This window comes from Equus asinus, chromosome 22, assembly GCF_041296235.1.
Source record: "Equus asinus isolate D_3611 breed Donkey chromosome 22, EquAss-T2T_v2, whole genome shotgun sequence".
In the NCBI taxonomy this organism is placed as follows: domain Eukaryota; kingdom Metazoa; phylum Chordata; class Mammalia; order Perissodactyla; family Equidae; genus Equus; species Equus asinus.
The window spans coordinates 14,582,862-14,603,116 of record NC_091811.1 but is presented as its reverse complement, the minus strand read 5'-3'; the positions used below and the strand labels follow the sequence as shown (position 1 = coordinate 14,603,116).

The following is a 20,255-nucleotide window of genomic DNA, read 5'->3' as shown; positions in this document are numbered from 1 at the left end:
CTTGCTCTGTTTTCTTAGCCACATTGCACATTTCCAAAAAGCCATGACCTTTGTTGGGCATGTTATAAGTTCTGACTAATAAAAATAACTCTCTGACGGATGGCGGTATTTTTAATTCAATTGTATGAGCCAAGAACTGCAGAAATAAAACCAGGGTTCCTACATCCCGTGACGGTGGGCGGTTTCATTTTCCATCCTAATCCCGAAACCTGGGCTCAGTCTCCTCCTGGAGCCGGAGTCCCGGGTCTGCAGCTCACGCACCTCTGCTCAGCCTGGGCCTGCGCTTGGCCTTCCTGCTGTCTCTCCCAGCCAGTTAAAGATCTCTGCTGCTGTCGTTACTTATTTCCAGCTCCCAACCAAGTCCTTTGTCTGCCAGACAGTGTTTTGCTATCATTAAAAAAAGGTTGAGATGATGGAAATTCATTTTGATCACAGTCAAGTCTAACGCTTCATTTCCCCGCAATGCAAACTGATTCCATACACAGATAAGTGTTAACAAGCAACTTTATGCGATATTGTCCCTGTTTATACAGGTGCAGGGAACATCTGTGCTTACACTTACCCAGCCCTGTGAAGTACATGCCCCAGCCCCCACAGAAACACACAGGAAAGAGGGGGCGTCAAGCAGAAGCTCCCACTCGTGATTGCTTGCCCATCAGCGGCGCTTGAGCAGGTCCAGGCAGGCTCGGCTGGAAGCAGGCTAATCGGCGTGGGTTTGCCCGGTTCTTATCTCTCACACGCCTGCATACACAGCCAAAGGAGGAGGGAAGCCTGTGCATGCCACACTGCCTGCTGTCCAGGTGTGGAATCCATGGGCTTGTTTCCCTGACGGCTGTGTCCAGGTCTCGGGCTCAGCTCCTCATTATCTTGGCAAAGCAGGCCCAGCAATCCTGGCCCACCGTGCAGAGTCTCCAGAGGGACAGGGCTTCACTGGGCTCCTTCCCCAGCTGAGCAGGGGCTCCAGGCCCCGTCATTCACTCAGCTGGTCTGTGACTCACTCATTCATCCTGCGAATGTTTCTTGAATTCATATATAGGTCAGGGATGCAGAGATTAAAAGAACCGCCTCTGTCCTGAAGGAGCGCGTGGCTTGGGGGAGATAGTCAGGGAAATGTCATGACCCAGGAGGCAAATGCAGTGGTAGACAGAAGGCGTGTCCAGGGTGCAGCAGAGGCCGACGAAGACTCCTAGAGAGACTCCTAGATAAACAGAGACCTGTAAGGTTGGGGTTGGGAGGCAGGAAGGAAGGACAGCATGTGCAAAAGGTAGAGGCTTGATGGCGAGGGTGCGGGAGTGGAGCCAGCATGCCGGAGGGGCAGGAGAAGCTGGGGAGCTAGCAAGGCCCTGTCTGCTTTGCTGAGGACCTCGGGTTCCCTACTAGGGCTGTGGGAAGAAGCCCTTGAAAAAATGTAAGCAGAGGAGTGAGTGGCAGAACCAAATGGGTGCCCTGGAAGCATTGTTCTGGAAGATGGCTTGGAGGCAGGGAGGCTGGTTAAGAGGCTATTGCAGTCACGTGGTGGCAAGAATTGATGCAGCCCTAAACCTCAGCAGTGGCTGCGGGGAGGGTAGCAGTGGTTGGAGCCCAGAGGCATGGAGAGGCAACAGGGCCTGGTGATGGGTGGGAGGAGAACAGAGGTGGCCAGATCGCGGTGGACAGCCTCCTGAGCTGCTGAGAACTCAGAACACTCAGTCTCTGCATATGAGTATGTTTGTGCTTCAGACCCACTGGAGTAATCTGTGCAAATTATACCAGATAAACAGCCCTATGTTTTCAGTTTGGGGGAGGAGGGAGATGCTGGGTTTGGGGACAATTCATCTGAAGAATTCCTCAAACCAGACATTGTCAGATATTTACTGTGAACAAGTTAAAACTTAACTACTAGGTAAAACATAAAATATATGCAACCGGACTTCCCTGCAAGAGATGTGAGCACAACCTGTGGTCATGTGAATACTGCCAGGGACTGACGCCCGGACCAGAACGCCCAGAGGATCTCAACAGGCAGAGCTCAGAAGCGGCTGGGCAAGTTCCAGTCCCACGCGTAGAGCTGACCATTTCCAGGGGCCCTCTCCCCTCAGCAGCACCGTTACTCACTCACTTATGCAGTCTTTTATAGACAATATAGGTCAACCAAAAGGAAAATTTACTGGTTAGTACTAATAATAAAATAACAAAGGTGAACTCATCGCAAGAGATGAACACTTAAGAGTTGTCAGCATGCAGGCGGCATTTAGAGCCGTTGGAATGGGTGTGGCCACCTAGAGAGAGGTTGTTAAGAGGGATAAGAGGGCCTAGCAGCCAGCCCTAAGTTAGAGGTCAGGTGGAGGAGGAGGCCTGAGCTGGAGGAGAGGCACCTCCAGAGAGGAAAGAGTCAACCTAGGGGAGGGTGGTGTGGTGGATGCAAGAGAGGGAGTTTCGAGAAGGGGGTGATTAACCATGTCAAGGCTGCCAAGAGGCTGGCAAGGTGAGGACAGAAGTTGGTGCCGTTGGACTTGGCAACATGGCAGCCAGGGGTGGCCATGATGAGAGAAGTTTTAATGGAATCCTGGAGGTAGATGCTTGGCTGGAGCGGGTTGAAAAGCGAATGGGATCGAGGAAGTGGAGACACCATGATAGGGGTGCCTTCAGAAGTTTGGCTCCGAGGGGGAGTAGAGAAAAGGGATAGTAGTGACCAGAGAGCAAAGAAGGGTCAAGGCAGGATTTTAACTTATAAAATAGAAAAGGGAGAATTTAGATGCCAATGCGAATGATTTAGTAGAGGGAAAACTTGATAGTATATGAAAAGACATCTCAAACTTAATGTGTCTGAAACTGAAGTCTCGATCTCTGCTCCAGCATCTGTGTCCACCCCATCATGGTCTCCTCTTAAAAAATAATACCACCAGGCCCCCAGTGCTCATGCCAGAGCTCTGAGACTCATCATTGGCCCCTTGTTTCCTCGCTTCCCACATGCCCTCCATCACCTAGGCCCATCCCTTCTTCTGTAAGATGTATCTCAGATCGTCCATTTGATTTGTTTCCACTGCTTCCATCTTAGCCCAAGCCCCGTCATCTCTAACTTGGCCCTCTGCAGTAGCATCCCACCTAGGCCCCCTGCTTCATTCTTGTTCCCTGCGCCCCTTTTCCATTCATTCTCTGCCCAACAGCCAGGGACATCTTCTTAAAACAAACTGGATCGTATCAGTCCTCTGATCATACCCTCCTTTTGTCCCCCACAGAATCTTTCCTGTGACCCACAGAGCTCTGACTGATCAAGCTCCTGCCCACCTCCCTAGGCCCATAGCCGGCCATTCTCAGTTCTCCCAGTTATTCTCTGTGTTACAGCCTTGTCCACCCTTTCTTGAAAGCTTTTTCCGACCACAGGGTCTTGGCATATGCTTCCCGCCTCTGCGTGAAAGCTCTCCCCGACTCTCCTCTTCCCTTGATCAGCTCCTACTCGTCTTTCAGGTCTCAGCTCAGATGTCGTGTCCCCACAGAGGCCTTTCCGAATGCACCAACATAAAGTACATCTCCTTTGTCCTCTCAGGGAACTCCGTCCTTCATCTACATAGGACTCATCATAATTACGATGAAATAACTATTTCTGACTCTGTGTTTGGTGTTCGTGTCTCTCCCAAGAACAGGGTCTGTGTTTGTGTTGTTTGCCACTTATACCAGGTCCCTAGCACAGCACAGTGCACACAGGAGGCACTCAATGCATGTTTGTAGGAAGGAAGGGAAACGAGAAAGAAAGCATCAGAGAAGGGGAGGTGGGAGGTCAGGGGTCTGGTCCCTGCTGTGGGCTGTGTGCCCAGGCCAGCTCTGAAGCTGCAGGTGGCCGCACAGCCTTGTGCTGACTGCTGACAGTGAGGTGGCTCCTCACACCGGACTCCATGACTGTGTCCATTTGTCCCCCCAGCCCCTCACAGGCTCCCATGAGGCATCTGGGTGAGCCAGCAGCCCCCAGGGAGAGACACATTAGCACCGGCCACCGAGCGGGGAGGGCAGCTTGCCCGGCCCAGGAGAGGCCCGGAAGGATGCGATGTGTGCAGTCCCCCTGCAGGGCCAGCTCTTGTGTGAGCTTCAGCTTTCTCATAGGAAATAAAAAATAACAGGATAATGGTTAATATCGCACAGGATTGAGAAGATTAGGTCATTGGGCACTTAGTGAAGCGCGAAGAACAGTACTCAGTAAATGCGAGTGCAGAGGGAGCTTCTCCCGCTGCTGTTAGGACCCCCTGTGAAGTGGGGAGGGCCCAACCATGGGAAGAGGCCTCACAAAACCGGGAAGCCGAAAGCCTGCTCTCTTCCTAGTCGTGGGAGCATGGGGCAAGCCCCTTTGTGGTCTCAGTTTTGCCTTCTGTAAAGTGGGGAGGTTATACACCGGAAAAGACCGTCCCCAGAAACATGTGATGTTTTCACCTGAAAGATGATGAAAGAGGAGAGGTGGCTGTTGGCCATCCTGGGTAGAGGCAGCAGGATAGGTTTGGAAAACTCTCAACAATCTGCTCCCCACAAGGATTCCAGGGTGGCAAAGAAGGATGGGGAGGGAGAGATTGTAAGTGCTAGTAGGTACTGCAAAATAAGAGAAGCAATGAGAAAGGGTGGGAGAAGAGGAGAGAGATAGAAGAGGTCAAAGTGCAGACTGATGCTTATACTTAGGGAGTGAAAAAGAATCATGCAGTGGGGAGGGGGCAGGGAATGTGCGTGATGCTAGGGCGACGGAGCCCCCGAGGTGAGGGTCCCTGGAGTAGGCTTATGGGTAGAAAGCGCAGCCTCAGCCCAGCCACCTGCCCCAGAGGCACAGGCCCCACCAGGGCTGCACGTGGTGGTTCTCTGGGAGGAGTGGGGAGGAGCAGTCTGTCATCAGGAGCTGTATTCCAAAGCCAGCCAGAAGTGACGGCGGTCTCCTGCCGGCTGGGAGCATCTGCAGCCCCTTCAGGGCTGGCTGTGGACCTCTCTGCTTCTGAGTTCCTGTCCAAGAATGTCAGAGGCTTGGGAGTCCCGAGAGGTCGCCTGGCCCAGCCCCCATCTCCGAAAAGTGATTTGTCTCCTGGGGAGTAATAGCGCCTTTCCACTGCTCAACACAGCTTCTTCCCTTCCCGCTCGGGTGTTTTGCAGAAGAGGTTGAGATTTTTTCCCTAGGATCTGAGAACCCCAGGACATTACCTGCCCATCAAACACTGATGCCCTATGGTGGAAATTGCAGGGAGGAAGGCAGGAAATATGTGTATGTGTCACGGGGACGGCATCTCCCTCCCTCCCTCCCTGACCACCTCTACCACGAAAGCAGCCCCTGAGAGCCAGGCAGGGACAGATGTGCCCCAATAACTGCTGCCCTGGTGGCTTAGGAGTTGCTGGATTCATGTTTTAAAAGTCTCCACGTGAGCCGATCCCCTCCTATTCCTGCACTCAGCTCAGCCACTGGTTTTCAACCTTTAAGAATCTCCTGGAGAGCTTGTGAAGAATGATGATTCCCAGGCCTTGCCTGCACATGTCCCAGTTGGTAGATCTGGGGTGAGGATCAGGGATCTACATTTTAATGAGCTGCCTCGAAACTCTTTCGTGGGGTCCTCAAAGATGAGGGATGTGGAGACTTGAGCCACAGGCTCAGTTCCTCCCTGAAGTCTTCCCGCTCCTGTGGCCATCATTGATTTAGTCAGCGCTCCCCATTCTGTGAGCTGGCGTTTCCACCTGACTGCATCTCCTGCCCCGGTCCTTGACTCGGGCTCCCGGCTCATTACTGGAGCTTTTAGCTGCAGCCAGAAGCAAGTAAGCGGGCTGTGTGTCACCTGCTTGAAGGGCTGGAAACTAGGCCATCGTGCTCGGCTGAGCAAATCCTACCCTGTGCCTGCCACTCCACCGCCTCCTGCTGCTGCCTCCTGGCACCCACTCCCCTCATCGTGGGGTGCACCTGGTCCAGAGCTCTGGGGCAGAGGGTCCATGCACCGAGGCTCTGGGAGGGACACTGGGTGCCAGGACCTCAGGGTTCAGGGGCCCGCAGGAAGATGGCAGGGGCCAGGTGGGAGGCAGGTAGATGAACCAATAGGGGCGAGTCCTGGGGACAGTGGACGCCAGACCAGGGATCACAGGCCATTCTGGGGTTCACTAGGAAGCAAGGCCCCTGGGTCAAGGTTGGCCAGGCTGGGGCCCATTGCTCTCCCCCTTGGCCTTACAAAATAGGGGGTCCCTAGGGTGAGAGTGTGCGGTGTGGCTGCCTCTGTGCTCCGTGCCTGGGCCCTCCCATCCAGTCTGTGGGCTTTCTCCCCCTCATGTCCTTCTGTCTTTTCCCGTCCCCCATGCCGTCTCTCTCTCTCTCTCTCTTTCTCCCTTGTCTCTGTTTTTCTCTTGTTGTCTATCTCTCTCTCCTCCTTTTTGTTGCTCTGTCTTTCTCTTTTCCTTTCTTTGCCTCCTTGTCTCTTTCTCTCCCTCTGTCTCTCTCTCTCCTTGGTCTCTCTGTCTGTCTCACTTGGCTCTCTGTATCCTCTGTGTCTCTCACTGTCTCCACGTCTGTCTCCTCCTCGCTCCCCTCATCTCCCTGGCTTGAGCTCCCAGGTCCCTTGCTGCTTAGCGCTGGTTCACCTCCTCCGGACAGCATCCCTCTGTAGCTCAATCATGCTCGATTTGTAGCTCCTGACTGGGCTGGGCTGGGAAATACACAGATGTGGGTCCCATGATGCTGCCGTCAGAGTTCATGTTCCAGCTGGGGAGAGCTCAGAGTGGAGGTGACAAGAGCTGCCAAGAAATCAGGCTGGACCGGGAGACCTCTACCACCCAGCTGTCCATCTCAGATGCCCAGATACTGACGTGCCAGTTCTCATACTTGGGCTAAATTCTAGCCTGCACCTCCCGGCCCCACCCCCTCACCACTCACTGTCCAGGCAGACGAGCCTGAGAGAAGGCTGGACCAAGGATGGGCTCCCAGCCTGGAGATGGCCATCACCCTGCCCTTGGTGGGGGTGGGGGGAGAACCCTTCCAGCCCTTCCCTCTCTAGGAGAGCCCAGTGAAGCTCCCCCCTTGGTGTGAGGGAGGCAGAGCCCACGGACTCCCCGGCCCCGGGCGATACCACGTGGCACCTCCCCTTGCTTTTTCCTAAAGTTGACAGCAGAGCCAGGTTTGAGTCAGGATCTCTGAGACTGCTAGGCAGCAGGCCTGGCAGAGGAGCCAGGATCAAGGAGGAAGTGGGTCCTGCTCAGACCTCATCCCTCCCCTCGTGCAGTCACTTGGCAAATGTCTCCTGCACCCCTCAGCGTGCTGGGCCGCACTCTGGCCTCACATCTCTGAGCACAGGGCACCCTCCGTGGCGGGGGAGACAGGCAGTGAACAGGCCATTGAGGCCCAGGGTTGTGCCCCTGTTGGGGAGAGAGGGGCTGCTCACCCTCAGCAGGCAGTGTGAGGCTGGGTATAGAACGGCACGAGAGAGGAGATGAGCACAGACCGTGGGTGCAGAAAGCCGAGGAATCAGCCGAGAGCCGTGTTGGCATGTATGAGCCACGTCTAAGGGCCCTTGTGATCAGCTTCCACAATTCTCGGGGGACGTCAGGTCTGCTGCTTTGTTGGGCCTAGATTCCTACCTCACTGCTCATGGCCCTGGAGACAGGGCACCCCAGAGGAGGGTAAGAAAGGATGAGGTGGGGACTGGGATAGTCCTGGCCCCAGACCCTTTGGAAGGGAGGGGCCCCCCAGAAGCAGGCCAAGCCAGAGGAATGAGACTGCCTAGTGGAGGTGACAGGCACGTATCTCCCACCTCCTCCTGCCCCCACACACCGAAGGGGGACATTCAGAGGCAAATTCTCCAGTGCTGGAGGTGGCATTTCAGAGGTGGAAGGGCCCAGAGCAGGACTCTGACCTTCTCCCTTCTCAGAAGAAGAAACTGGGGCTCCAAGAGGCGAGTATCTGACCCAACATCACACAAAATTCAGTGGTCAGCCTAGGCCAGAATCTGACTGTCTGTCACACTGTCCCATCCTGTGTTCAGCCAGTTTGTCACTGACTCTTCAGAGGCCACAGCCTTCCCACCACAACCTCCCCTGAGAGCTGGGGGCTCCCGGGTCAGGACCAGCTTGCTCCTTTCCCAGCTGGCCTGAGGCAGAATGGGCATGGGGGATGCGGGGGGGGGGGGGGGGGGGGGACGACACATGCTGTGGGAGGAAACTGCAGCCCCGGGAACCCGCTGGACCAGGGCTGGGAAACAGGGAGACACACCGGCTCCTAACGGGTCTTCGAAAGAATACTGAATGAAATTTATTCTTTAAACCTTTGACTCTGAGACGCTCTGAGGTTGAAAGGAAAGGACTTGAGATTTGGAGAAGGATGGTCTCATCCAGCCTGCTCCCAGCTCTGTGATCTCAGCCCACCAGCTAAGCTCCCTGGGCCTCTTAGCTGTGAAATGGAGGCCACAGTCGGCCGTCTGCCTCGCAGGCTGTTGGGTCAGGCTGAGAAAGCCATGGCCCTGGGTTCTGAGAGGGAGACCTGGGAAGCCCGCGCCTGCCCCCTCCTGGTTGGTCACAGACCACAGTCCCTCCCCACCCCCCAGGTGGGGTGTTCCAGCTGGCGGGTGGGCCACACCTTACTCCTCAGCTCTAGTGGGTGGAGGGAGGTTTGGGGAGCCGACCGCTCCTCACAGCCCCTCCTCCCCGCCTGCCCTCAGCTGCGTGGTGGACGAGATGGACTTCTCCGGTATGGAGCTGGACGAGGCCCTGCGCAAGTTCCAGGCACATATCCGTGTGCAGGGGGAAGCCCAGAAGGTGGAGCGGCTCATAGAGGCCTTCAGGTGGGACCCCCTTCCCCAACCCCACTGCCCTCACACCCCTCAAAACACATGCCTGGGGTACGGGGGAGGGGCGTGGGGAAGCACAGCTACTGAGAGCCTGGGGGACAGGAGATGGTGGGGGCCAGTCAGAGGCTGGGGAGGAGCCCTCCTGGTGAGGCAGGAGGAGTGGGCTGGATGGAAAGGAGGGAAGGAAGAAAAGGAACAGAACCCCTCAAGCTCTGAGCTAGAGCAGCCGCGGGCCCTCCAGGTGGACACACACACACCTCACTCATCGCCATCGGCACGCCTCTGTGCAAGGCTGGAACCTGGCAGATCCGGGGGCGTGTGACACCTGCCCCTCCCCTCAGTGGGGGAGAGGAACAGGTCATGGGGCGGATGATCAACAGGGTGAGGGGGAAACTAAAGCCCTCAGAGAATCAGATATCTCCCCTATAGCCCCCCATAGCTGGAGCTCCGGGAGGGTGGCGAGGGGCTTCAGCATCCTGCTCTGTGTCCCCCCACAGCCAGCGCTACTGCATGTGCAACCCCGAGGTGGTGCAGCAGTTCCACAACCCTGACACCATCTTCATCCTCGCCTTTGCCGTCATCCTCCTCAACACCGACATGTACAGCCCCAACATTAAGCCGGACCGGAAGATGATGCTGGAGGACTTCATCCGAAATCTGCGAGGTGAGGGCTGGGGGCAAGAAGGGCGAGGCCACTGCTCAGGCCAAGTGTGTCCAGGGTCCATTCTCTGAGTCTGAGCCCCAATTGGAGACTGTCACCCCAGTAGCCAAGGGCACTGGACACTGCCCTCTGGGCCTGGTCACACATAGCAGCCTGGGAAAATTGCTTGCATGCCAGGCATCTGGGGAGTTTGCAGGAGCCACTGCCACTGCCCTACACCAAGCGTCGTGGGCCCTTGGTCAATGCTTGTTACCCGCCATGGAATGTCCTCCATTGGTTGACTTCTAGGCCCTGGCACCATAGCTGGTGCCTGGGTGTACCAGCCCTTCTGTCTTCATGACTTCTGTGGGAAGAGCCAGGAACAGGGCTTTGAGGTCCTGGGTCCCTATAACCTTGCAGGTAACTTTATGGCATTTGCTAGCCAAGCCCTTTTCTAGTTGATATAGTGCGCCTACTGGCACATATCAGAACAAAACTGGCACGGTATGGTATGTGCTCAATTGAGTTTTTTCTTTTTTAGCATTTAAAAAATGAAAGTTATACATGCACGTAATTTAATAACGTCAAATAATTCTACAAGGCTTACCACAAAATAATTAGTCCCTACCCCGTCCCACTCTCCTTCCTCAGAGGCAACCACTTCCCTTTTTTTTTTTTTGTGCTGTTTATTGTGTTTCTTCCATATCTCTAAATAATATGCTTCTGCTTATTTTTCTATTCTGTTTGACTTTCTTAAAGATGTCCCTGAACTTTATCTTTCAAGTCTCCTACTAAATTTTTAATTTCTGCTGTCATATTTTTCATTTTCAATAAGTTTTTTGTTATAGTATTTTATTCTTTTTTGTAAAGACAATATCTTCTTATATATTCCTGAAGATACTGATGATATGTTTTACTTGTTTGTTTCAGTTTCTCCCTGCTTGCTGCTGTTTATTCTGGGTCCCTTTTTCTGTTTTTCCCATACTTTTTCACATTAGAAACTTTCTATGTGTAGTTGATGAAACTTGGTTGTCCATTCATATTTAAGAGTGAGCCACTAAAAGGCTGGTGAAGAGTTCTGTGAGCAGGGCTGGGGGCTATTGACTGGTGGGCTTGCTCATAGTGTGGTTTAGTTGAGCTGTTTCACTGGGGGACCCTACTGCAGTATCTTTAGATATTTTCTCTTGTGCCGGTTGATTCCCCAGTAGAGATGTCCAATCTGTTGCCCAGAGCACATGAGTCTGGCTGCCAATGTTCTGAGATCTTTGCGGGAGATGGAGTTGAGGCAGTTTCCTAATACAGACATCAACTTCACCCCCCAGTATTCAACACAGGCTCCTGACCTTGGCTGGGCTTGGAGGCCCCCAGCCCAGAGTTCCTGGTTCATCCCTCCCAGAGGGTTAACCCTACGTCAGAAGACTGGGAGTGGAGGAAGGGACAGGGAAGTCTAACTGCTTCTTAACCAACTTGCACCCAATTTTCCTGTTTGCAGCCCTCCCTCACCTGCACTTTCAGGGGTTCCGCCAATTCCAGAGCCCTCTGGTGGTTCTGTGGTGTGTTGAGTGGCTTCTAACCTCTCTGCTGGCTTTGGTTTCCACTTTCTCAGGTTTACAAATCTGGCCACTCATTCATCCACTGTCCAGGCCCCGTGATGCCCCTGCCTCTTCCCCTGTTCTCTGTCTTTGTGGGTGGATGCCTCTTTTTTTTAACTTTTTATTGAGATTATGATAGTTTACAACCTTGTGAAATTTCAGTTGTACATTATTGTTTGTCAGTCATGTTGGAGATGCACCCCTTCACTCTTTGTGCCCATGCCCCACCCTCCCCCTCCCTTTCCCCTGGTAGCCACTAATCTGTTCTCTTTGTCTACATGTTTAACTTTCACATATGAGTGGAGTCATACAGAGATTGTCTTTCTCTGTCTTATTATTATTATTATATTCTGTCTTATATCTGTCTTATTTCACTTAACGTAATACCCTCAAAGTCCATCCATGTTGTTGTGAATGGGACGATTGTATCCTTTTTTATGGCTGAGTAGTATTCCATTGTATATATATGCCAGATCTTCTTTATCCACTCATCAGCTGATGGGCACTTAGGTTGCTTCCACGTCTTGGCTATTGTGAATAATGCTGCAATGAACATAGGGGTGCATGGGACTTTTGGAATTGCTGATTTCAAGTTCTTTGGATAGATATCAAGTAGTGGGATGGCTGGGTCATATGGTATTTCTATTTTTAATTTTTTGAGAAATCTCTATACTGTTTTCCATAGTGGCTGCACCAGTTTGCATTCCCACCAACAGTGTATGAGGGTTCCTTTTTCTCCACATCCTCTCCAACATTTGTTACTTTTAGTTTTGGTTATTTTTGCCATTCTAACATGTATAAGGTGATATCTTAGTGTAGTTTTGATTTGCATTTCCCTGATGATCAGTGATAATGAGCATCTTTTCATGTGCCTATTGGCCATCTGTATATCTTCTTTGGAGAAATGTCTGTTCATGTCTCCTGCCCATTTTTTGATTGGATTATTTGATTTTTTTGTTGTTGAGTTGTGTGAGTTCTTTATATATTATGGAGATTAACCCTTTGTAGGATATATGACTTGCAAATATTTTTTCCCAGTTCGTGGGTTGTTTTTTTGTTTCAATCCTGTTTTCCCTTGCCTTGAAGAAGCTCCTTAGTCTGATGAAATCCCATTTGTTTATTCTTTCTGTTGTTTCCCTTGTCTGAGAAGACATGGTGTCCAAAAAGATCCTTTTGATACTGAGGTCAAAGAGTGCACTGCCTATATTTTCTTCTAGAAGCCTTATGGTTTCAGGTCTTACTTTTAGGTCTTTGATCCATTTTGAGTTTATTTTTGTGAATGGTGAAAAAGAATGGTCAATTTTCATTCTTTTACATGTGGCTTTCCAGTTTTCCCAGCACCATATGTTGAAGAGACTTTCTTTTTTCCATTGTATGCCCTCAGCTCTTTTGTCGCAGATTAGCCATCCATAGAGGTATGGTTTTATTTCTGGGCTTTCAATTCTGTTCCATTGATCTATGCACCTGTTTTTGTACCAGTACCATGCTGTTTTGATTACTGTAGCTTTGTAGTATGTTGTGAAGTCAGGAATTGTGATGCCTCCAGCTTTGTTCTTTTTTCTCAAGATCGCTTTAGCATTCGGGGTCTTTTGTTGCCTCATATGAATTTTAGGATTCTTTGTTCTATTTCTGTAAAGAATGTCATTGGGATTCTGATTGGGATTGCATTGAATCTGTAGATTGTTTTAAGTAGTATGGACATTTTAACTATGTTTATTCTTCCAATCCATGTGCATGGAATGTCTTTCCATCTCTTTATGTCGTCATCAACTTCTTTCAGGAAAGTCTTGTAGTTATCGTTGTATAGGTCTTTCACTTCCTTGGTTAAATTTACCCCAAGGTAATTTATTCTGTTTGTTGCAATTGTGAATGGTATTTTGTCCTTGAGTTCTTTTTCTGTTAGTTCATTATTAGAGTATAGAAATGCTACTGATTAATGTAAGTTGATTTTATACCCTGCAACTTTGCTGTAGTTGTTGATTACTTCTAAAAGTTTCCCAATGGATTCGTTGGGGTTTTCTATATATAAGATCAGGTCGTCTGCAAACAGCAAGAGTTTCACTTCTTCACTCCCTATTTGGATTCCTTTTATTCCTTTCTCTTGCCTAATTGCTCTGGCCAAAACCTCCAGTACTATGTTGAATAAGAGCGGTGATAGAGGGCATCCTTGTCTCGTTCCTGTTTTCAGGGAGATGGCGCTCAGTTTTTGCCCATTGAGTATGATGTTGGCTGTGGGCTTGTCATATATGGCCTTTATTATGTTGAGGTAGTTCCCTTCTATGCCCATTTTGTTCAGAGTTTTTATCATAAGTGGCTGTTGGATCTTGTCAAATGCTTTCTCTGCATCTATTGAGATGATCATGTGGTTTTTATTCCTCAGTTTGTTAATGTGGTGTATCACGTTGATTGATTTGTGGATGTTGAACCATCCCTGTGTCCCTGGTATGAATCCCACTTGATCATGATGTATGATCCTTTTGATGAATTGCTGTATTCGGGTTGCCAAAATTTTGTTGAGAATTTTTGCATCTATGTTCATCAGTGATATTGGCCTGTAGTTCTCCTTTTTCATGCTGTCCTTGTCAGGCTTTGGTATCAGCGTGATGTTGGCCTCATAGAATATGTTAGGAAGTGTTCCGTTCTCCCTAATTTTTTGCAATAGCTTGAAAAGGATAGGTATTAAATCTTCTCTGAAAGTTTGGTAGAATTCCCCAGGAAAGCCGTCTGGTCCTAGGGTTTTATTCTTTGGGATGCTTTTGATTGCTGTTTCAATCTCTTTCCTTGTGATTGGTCTGTTCAGATTGTCTGCTTCTTCTTGACTTAGCTTTGGGAGGTTGTAAGAGTCTAAAAATTTATCCATTTCCTCTAGGTTATCCATTTTGTTGGCATATAGTTTTTCATAGTTTTCTCTTATAGTCCATTGTTTTTCTGTGGAGTCTGTTGTTATTTCTCCTCTTTCATTTTTGATTTTGTTTATTTGAGCTTTCTCTCTTTTTTTCTTTGTAGGTCTGGCTAGAGGTTTGTCAATTTTATTTAGCTTCTCAAAGAACCAGCTCTTTGTTTCATTGATGCTTTCTACTGCCTTTTTTGTTTCAATAGCATTTATTTCTGCTCTGATTTTTATTATTTCTCTCCTTCTGCTGACTTTGGGCTTTATTTGTTCTTCTTTCTCTAATTCAGTTAGGTGTAATTTGAGATTGCTTATTTGGGATTTTTCTTGTTTGTTAAGGTGTGCCTGTATTGCGATGAATTTCTCTCTTAATACAGCTTTTGCTGCATCCCATATGAGTTGGTATGGCATGTTATCATTTTCATTTGTCTCCAGATATTTTTTGACTTCTTCTTTAATTTCGTCAATGATCCATTGCTTATTCAATAGCATATTGTTTAGTCTCCACATCTTTGTCCCTTTCTCAGCTTTTTTCTTATAATTAATTTCTAGCTTTATAGCATTATGATCGGAGAAGATGCTTGTTATTATTTCAATTTTTTAAAATTTATAGAGGTTTTCCTTGTTTCCCAACATATGGTCTATCCTTGAAAATGTTCCATGCACACTTGAGAAGAATGTGTATTCTGCTGTTTTTGGATGGAGTGTTCTATATATGTCTATTAAGTCCAACTGTTTTAGCTTTCCATTTAATTCCACTGTTTCCTTGTTTGGATGATCAGTCCATTGATGTCAGTGGGGTGTTGAGGTCCCCTAATATTATTGTGTTATTTTTAATATCTTCTTTTAGGTTTGTTATTAGTTGCTTTATGAACTTTGGTGCTCCTGTGTTGGGTGCATAGATATTTATAAGTGTTATTTCTTCTTGATGTAGTGTCCCTTTGATCATTTTATATTGACCCTCTGTGTCTCTCTTTACCTGCCTTATCTTGAAGTCTCCTTTGTCTGATATAAGTATTGTGACACCTGCTTTCTTTTGTTCGCCATTAGCTTGGAGTATTGTCTTCTACCCCTTCATTCTGAGCCTGTGTTTGTCATTGGAGGTGAGATGTGTTTCCTGGACACAACAAATTGTTGGATCTTGTTCTTCAATCCACCTTCCCACTCTGTGTCTTTTTATTGGAGAATTCAATCCATTTATGTTTAGGGTGATTATTGATGTATGAGGGCTTAATGCTGTCATTATATCACTCGTTTTCTGGTTTTCCTGCATTTCCTTTGTTTCTCGTCCTGTGTGTTTTAGTCTACCCATTGAATTCTACAGTTTTTTTATGCTGTGTTTCTTTGTTTTTTCCTTGTTTACTTTTGTGTCTCTGTTCTGCTTTTTAGTTTAGTGGCTACCCTGAAGTTTGTATTCAGAATCTCGTGCATAACATAGTCCATTTTCTGATGGCCTCTTATTTCCTTAGTCTAAACTGATTCAGTCCCTTTCCTCCGTCCCTCCTAAGTTATTATTCTCATATCTTATTCCAACTTGTGCTGTGAGTTTATGGTTAAAGTGACAAGATTGTCTTTGTTTTTGATGTTTTCCTTCCCTTTTGCCTAATGCTATAGTTGAGTATTTGCTATCTTATTCTGCTTCTGTCTATTTGTCTCCCTACTCTGTGTTTTGTTAACCTTTTCTCCCTTTTTTCTTTTTTCAGGTATGACAGCCTTCTTGAGGATTTCTTGTGTGGGGAGGTCTTGTGGCTATGAAGTCCCTTAGCTTTCGTTTATCTGGGAAAGATTTAATTTCTCCCTCATATCTGAAGGATATTTTTGCTGGATAGCGTATTCTTGGCTGAAGATTTTTATCTTTTAAAGTTTTGACTATATCATTCCAATCTCTCCTAGCTTGTAAGGTTTCTGTAGAGAAATCCACTGAAAGTCTGATAGAGGGTTTTGTAGGTTATTTTCTTCTGCCTTGCTGCCCTGAGTATTCTTTCTTTGTCATTCATTTTTGCCAGTTTCACTACTATATGCCTTGCAGTAGGTCTTTTTACATTGACAAATCTAGGAGATCTGAAATCTTCCTCCACACACATTTCCCTCTCATTCCCTAAATTTTGGAAGTTCTCTGCTATTATTTCGTTGAGCCTGCTTTCTGCTCCGTTCTCCTTCTCTTCACCTTCTTGGATGCCTATAATGCTTATGCTGCATTTCCTCATTGAGTCAGATATTTCTTGGAGACTTTCTTCATTTCTTTTTCGTCTCAGTTTTCTTTCCTTCTCTGTCTGGAGCAATTCAACATGTCTATCTTCGATTATGCTGATTTGCTCCTCTATGGTGTCTACACGGGCATTCAGGAAATCCGTATTTTGTTTTATCTCTTCCATTGTATCTTTCATCTCTAGTATTTCTGATTGATTCTTCTTTATAGCTTCAATCTCTTTTGTGAAGTAGCTCCTGAACTCGTTAAATTGTTTCTCTATATTCTCTTTTACCTCATTGAGTTTTTTGACGATAGCTATTCTGAATTCATCATCATTTAGTTTACTTATTTCTGAGTCCTCAGGACAGAATTCTGGATATTTATTGTTTTCTCTCTGGTCTGGAGTTTTTTGGTTTTTTGTTTTTTTTAAAGATTGGCACCTGAGCTTACAACTGTTGCCAATCTTTTTTTTTCTGCTTTTTTCTCCCCAAAGCCCCCTGGTACATGGTTGTATATTTTAGTTGTGGGTCCTTCTAGTTGTGGCATGTGGAACACTGCCTCAATGTGGCCTGATGAGTGGTGCCATGTCTGCACCCAGGATCCGAACCAGCAAAACCCTGGGCTGCCAAAGCCGAGCCCATGAACTTAACCACTCGGCCATGGGGCTGGCCCCTGGTCTGGAGTTTTGATGAACTGCCTGATGCTGGAAGAACAGGGTTTTCTCATTGTGATATTATTCAGTTGCAGTTACAGCCTGTCGCCACTGGGTGAGGGTCAAGAGCCACGTATTCTGAGCCCTCCACCTTCAGCCAAGATGGCACGGTGTGTGTGTGGGGGGGTGCACTTTCTCTTGCACATGGACCCGGGTTTCCCAATCAGCTCTTGCTATCTGGTGTCCTGGGGTCTTGGCTTGATGAGGTCACCCTGCATGAAAGCTTTCACCCGGTTATAGGGCTTCCCTCTAGGCTGCAAGGGCCCTAGGGAGTCCTGGGTGATCCCAAGGATGCCTGACCCCTACCCCACTCCTTCCCTCACAGATCCTCCTGTGGCAGTGACCACAGTCTTTAGGGGAGGGAGTGAAGTTTTCTCTTACCCAGTTCCAGCTCCTCCGAGGGGGGCTCCAGCCTCTCTGCCCTCTATTGTTTGGCTGCCATGACTCTCCGAGGATTCCTGTGCTATAGGATATTTTCTGTTGGAATATGGTTGCTCCTTTTTGTTGTATGTTGGAGGGGAGAGAGTCCTGGGCAAGCTCACTCCACTATGATACTGACGTCACTCTTGGATGCCTTTTTTTTTTTTAACTTTTTATTAAGATTATGATAGTTTACAACCTTATGAAATTTCAGTTGTACATTATTGTTAGTCATGTTGTAGGTGCACCACTTCACCCTTTGTGCCCGTGCCCCACCCCCCCTTTCCCCTGGTAACCACCAATCCTGGATGCCTTTTTAAAAAATTCCTTTTACCAGGGTATTCAGAGGTGTGCATGCAGCCTGCCATCTTTAACTGTCAGCCTCCAGTTGTTCAGTCTTTACCGTGCTGTTTCTTGCCCCAGACCTCAGGGCTGCCACATGGCTCATCTGCCCAAGATCAGATGTGGAAGAAACAGGGTCCATCCAGAGAGCTGCTCATGGCAGGTGTAACATCCTCTCAGTAGTTAGGAAAACTCCTTTGAGGACACTTGCCAAAGTTGCTTTATGTTTAATTTTTCCCTCTTGAGAAAGAAGCATATAGTTATTAAAGAAATATTTAGAAAAAGTGGAAAGAAGAAATTTTTTTATTGCCTCTGAAGTTTTTTATTATTATGAATTTTTTTATTGCCTAAAGAAGTTCGTTTTCATTGGTGTATTTCCTGCTTGTATTTTTTGTTGCCAGAGTTTTATCGTTACTGTGGAGCAGGAGCTGGGTGGAGGGTCTTGCTACCTGCATCACCACAGGGGGCTGCCCTGCCCCTCATCACGGAATGTCTGACCCCCTCCCATGCTCCCAGAGAGGCAAGAATCTTGACACCCATTCAGCAACTAATGAATGCACACCGTGCTCCCTCCTGGAGCAGAGGGGAGGGCCTGAGAGGGGGAGACTCGAAAGAGAACAAGACAGAACATTGGGCTTCAAGTTACGCAGGGCAGGGCAGGCAGCGGGAAGTTGCTAAGACAAATACACGGAGGATGAGAGAATTGTAGAAGCAAAGGCAGGGACAGGGAGGCTGTGTTTGGAGATGAGGAAAGAGGCCTGGGAGGGAGGAGTGGGGGTTCCAGTTGTGGAACAGCAGGAGATGAGGCTGGAAATGTGTGTTGGGGCCATATGATGGCAGTTTGGTGACTGGCTGAGGAGTTTGTGCTTAATTTAATGGGTGGGGGGTCCAGCCATTGAAGGCTTTGGAACAGGAACAGGGCAAAATCGCAGCCCCCCTTTAGGAGCATCAGTCTGGTAGGGGGCTTCCCATCTGGTGCCAGGCCTCTGACACCGCCCCCCGCCCCCCCTTCCTCTTCCCTTTCCACATTTATAGGTGTGGATGACGGCGCCGACATCCCCAGGGAGCTAGTGGTAGGCATCTACGAAAGGATACAGCAGAAGGAGCTCAAGTCCAATGAGGACCACGTCACGTATGTCACCAAGGTGGAGAAGTCCATTGTGGGCATGAAGACAGTAAGTCCCTGCTGCAGAGCGGCACTCACCCCATGGGGCCACCCCCTCTCCTGTGGCCACCAAGGCTCCCCATCTCCGTCACCTTTCCTTGCTTTCTTCCTGATGTCTCCTCCCGTTCTTCTCCTCACCTTTCAAAACACTGTCCGTTACTCATCCACTTCGTAGCTGTTGAGGCCTCCTACGTGCCTCTTTTCCCACTCGCCTGGTTGCCTCACTGCCTCTTGCGACCAGCCCCTGCAGCAGGAGGTGCTGAAGCGAGACTGCCTGTGGTCTCAGACGAAGTGTCCCGATGGCCAGATAGGGAGGTTTTGGATGGGATAGGCCCTGGGCCCTCCTGGCTGCTCCTACTGAATGGAAGACAAGAAATGGGCCACCATGGGCTCTCGACCGCGGGGTCTCAGCCACAGGGGCAGGGTGCCCCTTGGTTGTGACCTATGTTGCAGTTTGCAATATGTTCCAAGTTCACAGTGATTTTCAAAGTGAGCTGTCTCTGTGGGTTACTCCACTACCATATGTCAGCAGGGGCTCTTTACACCAGAAAGACCAAGGTTCTGGGATCCACCTCCCTAACTTCTCCCTAACCCTAACCACCTCCCGGTCCTCCTCCCTAAATTGCTGGCTTAGGGAACAGTTTGCGGGCCTTGTCTGAGGCTCTGTGCTGGATCCCTCCACCCAGGCCGGGCAGGGCTTGCCCTTCTCCACCCGGAGCCTTGACTGCTGAGGTCTCAGCATGTGTCCAGTTTGCAGGCACCAGTGGAACAGATTGTTTTACACACTGCAGCAGATTCGAGTGTCCCTGTAACCCCCTCCCTCTTGCACACTTGCGTTTGGGTGTGCAATAAAGCAAGGGGCGGAGGTGCTGTCCTGCAGGCCCCAGCCGGGGATGTGGGGGTGCCCTCAGGAAGGCCTTGGAGGGAAATGGGTTGAGAGTGACTGAATCTGAACCGTCTGAAAGCTCTGTCCAGTATCCTTTCCCAACCCTCGTGTCCCCATGTACCCCAGCATGGTGAACACCTTCTCCCTAAGCCTCGCTGCCTAAGAAGTGTGGTGAAGGGGGAAGACCCCGGATGAGGACGGGAGAGGCTTAGGGTCCAGTTCAGGCCCTGCTGGGGAGCCCTGGGCTCCACCTGCTCTTCTGGAAGGTGGGCGCTGTGGGGTGGGGAGGCTTGAGCTCCGGGGCCTCCTCCGCTGAGCTGTGCCCCCTGCAGGTGCTGTCAGTGCCCCATCGCCGCCTGGTCTGCTGCAGCCGGCTCTTCGAGGTGACAGATGTGAACAAGCTGCAGAAGCAGGCCGCACACCAGAGGGAGGTGTTTCTCTTCAACGACCTGCTGGTGGTGAGCCGACTGGGCAGGCGCCTGCTGTCTGCTCGGCCTTGGCAGGGCCCGGAGGGGCGGGGCGGGCTCTCAGCGACCTCACCCAGAAGATGTGTCCTGGGGGCTGATTCACGTTTCTCAGCGCACACATCCGCATCATAGGGTGTGAATAGCCCAGGCAGATGTGACCACTCCTGCTTTCTAGGCACAGAGAGGGCAAA

At 49.4% G+C, this 20,255-nt stretch overlaps 1 protein-coding gene across 5 annotated transcripts in view; it reads left to right on the top strand.

The window, feature by feature from the left end:
- The window catches only part of IQSEC3 (IQ motif and Sec7 domain ArfGEF 3), a 114,266-nt gene that overhangs the window by 81,958 nt on the left and 12,053 nt on the right, over positions 1-20,255 (top strand). For all 5 annotated transcript variants that reach the window (XR_006518539.2, XR_006518540.2, XR_011496944.1 and 2 more), the window contains exons 6-9: positions 8,631-8,753; positions 9,257-9,423; positions 18,582-18,721; positions 19,930-20,055. Coding sequence is in view for 2 of the 5 variants with exons in the window: in XM_044756444.2 (XP_044612379.1) it covers positions 8,631-8,753; positions 9,257-9,423; positions 18,582-18,721; positions 19,930-20,055 (556 nt within the window). In the remaining 3 variants the exon portion in view is untranslated. The remainder of the gene's footprint in view (positions 1-8,630; positions 8,754-9,256; positions 9,424-18,581; positions 18,722-19,929; positions 20,056-20,255) is intronic.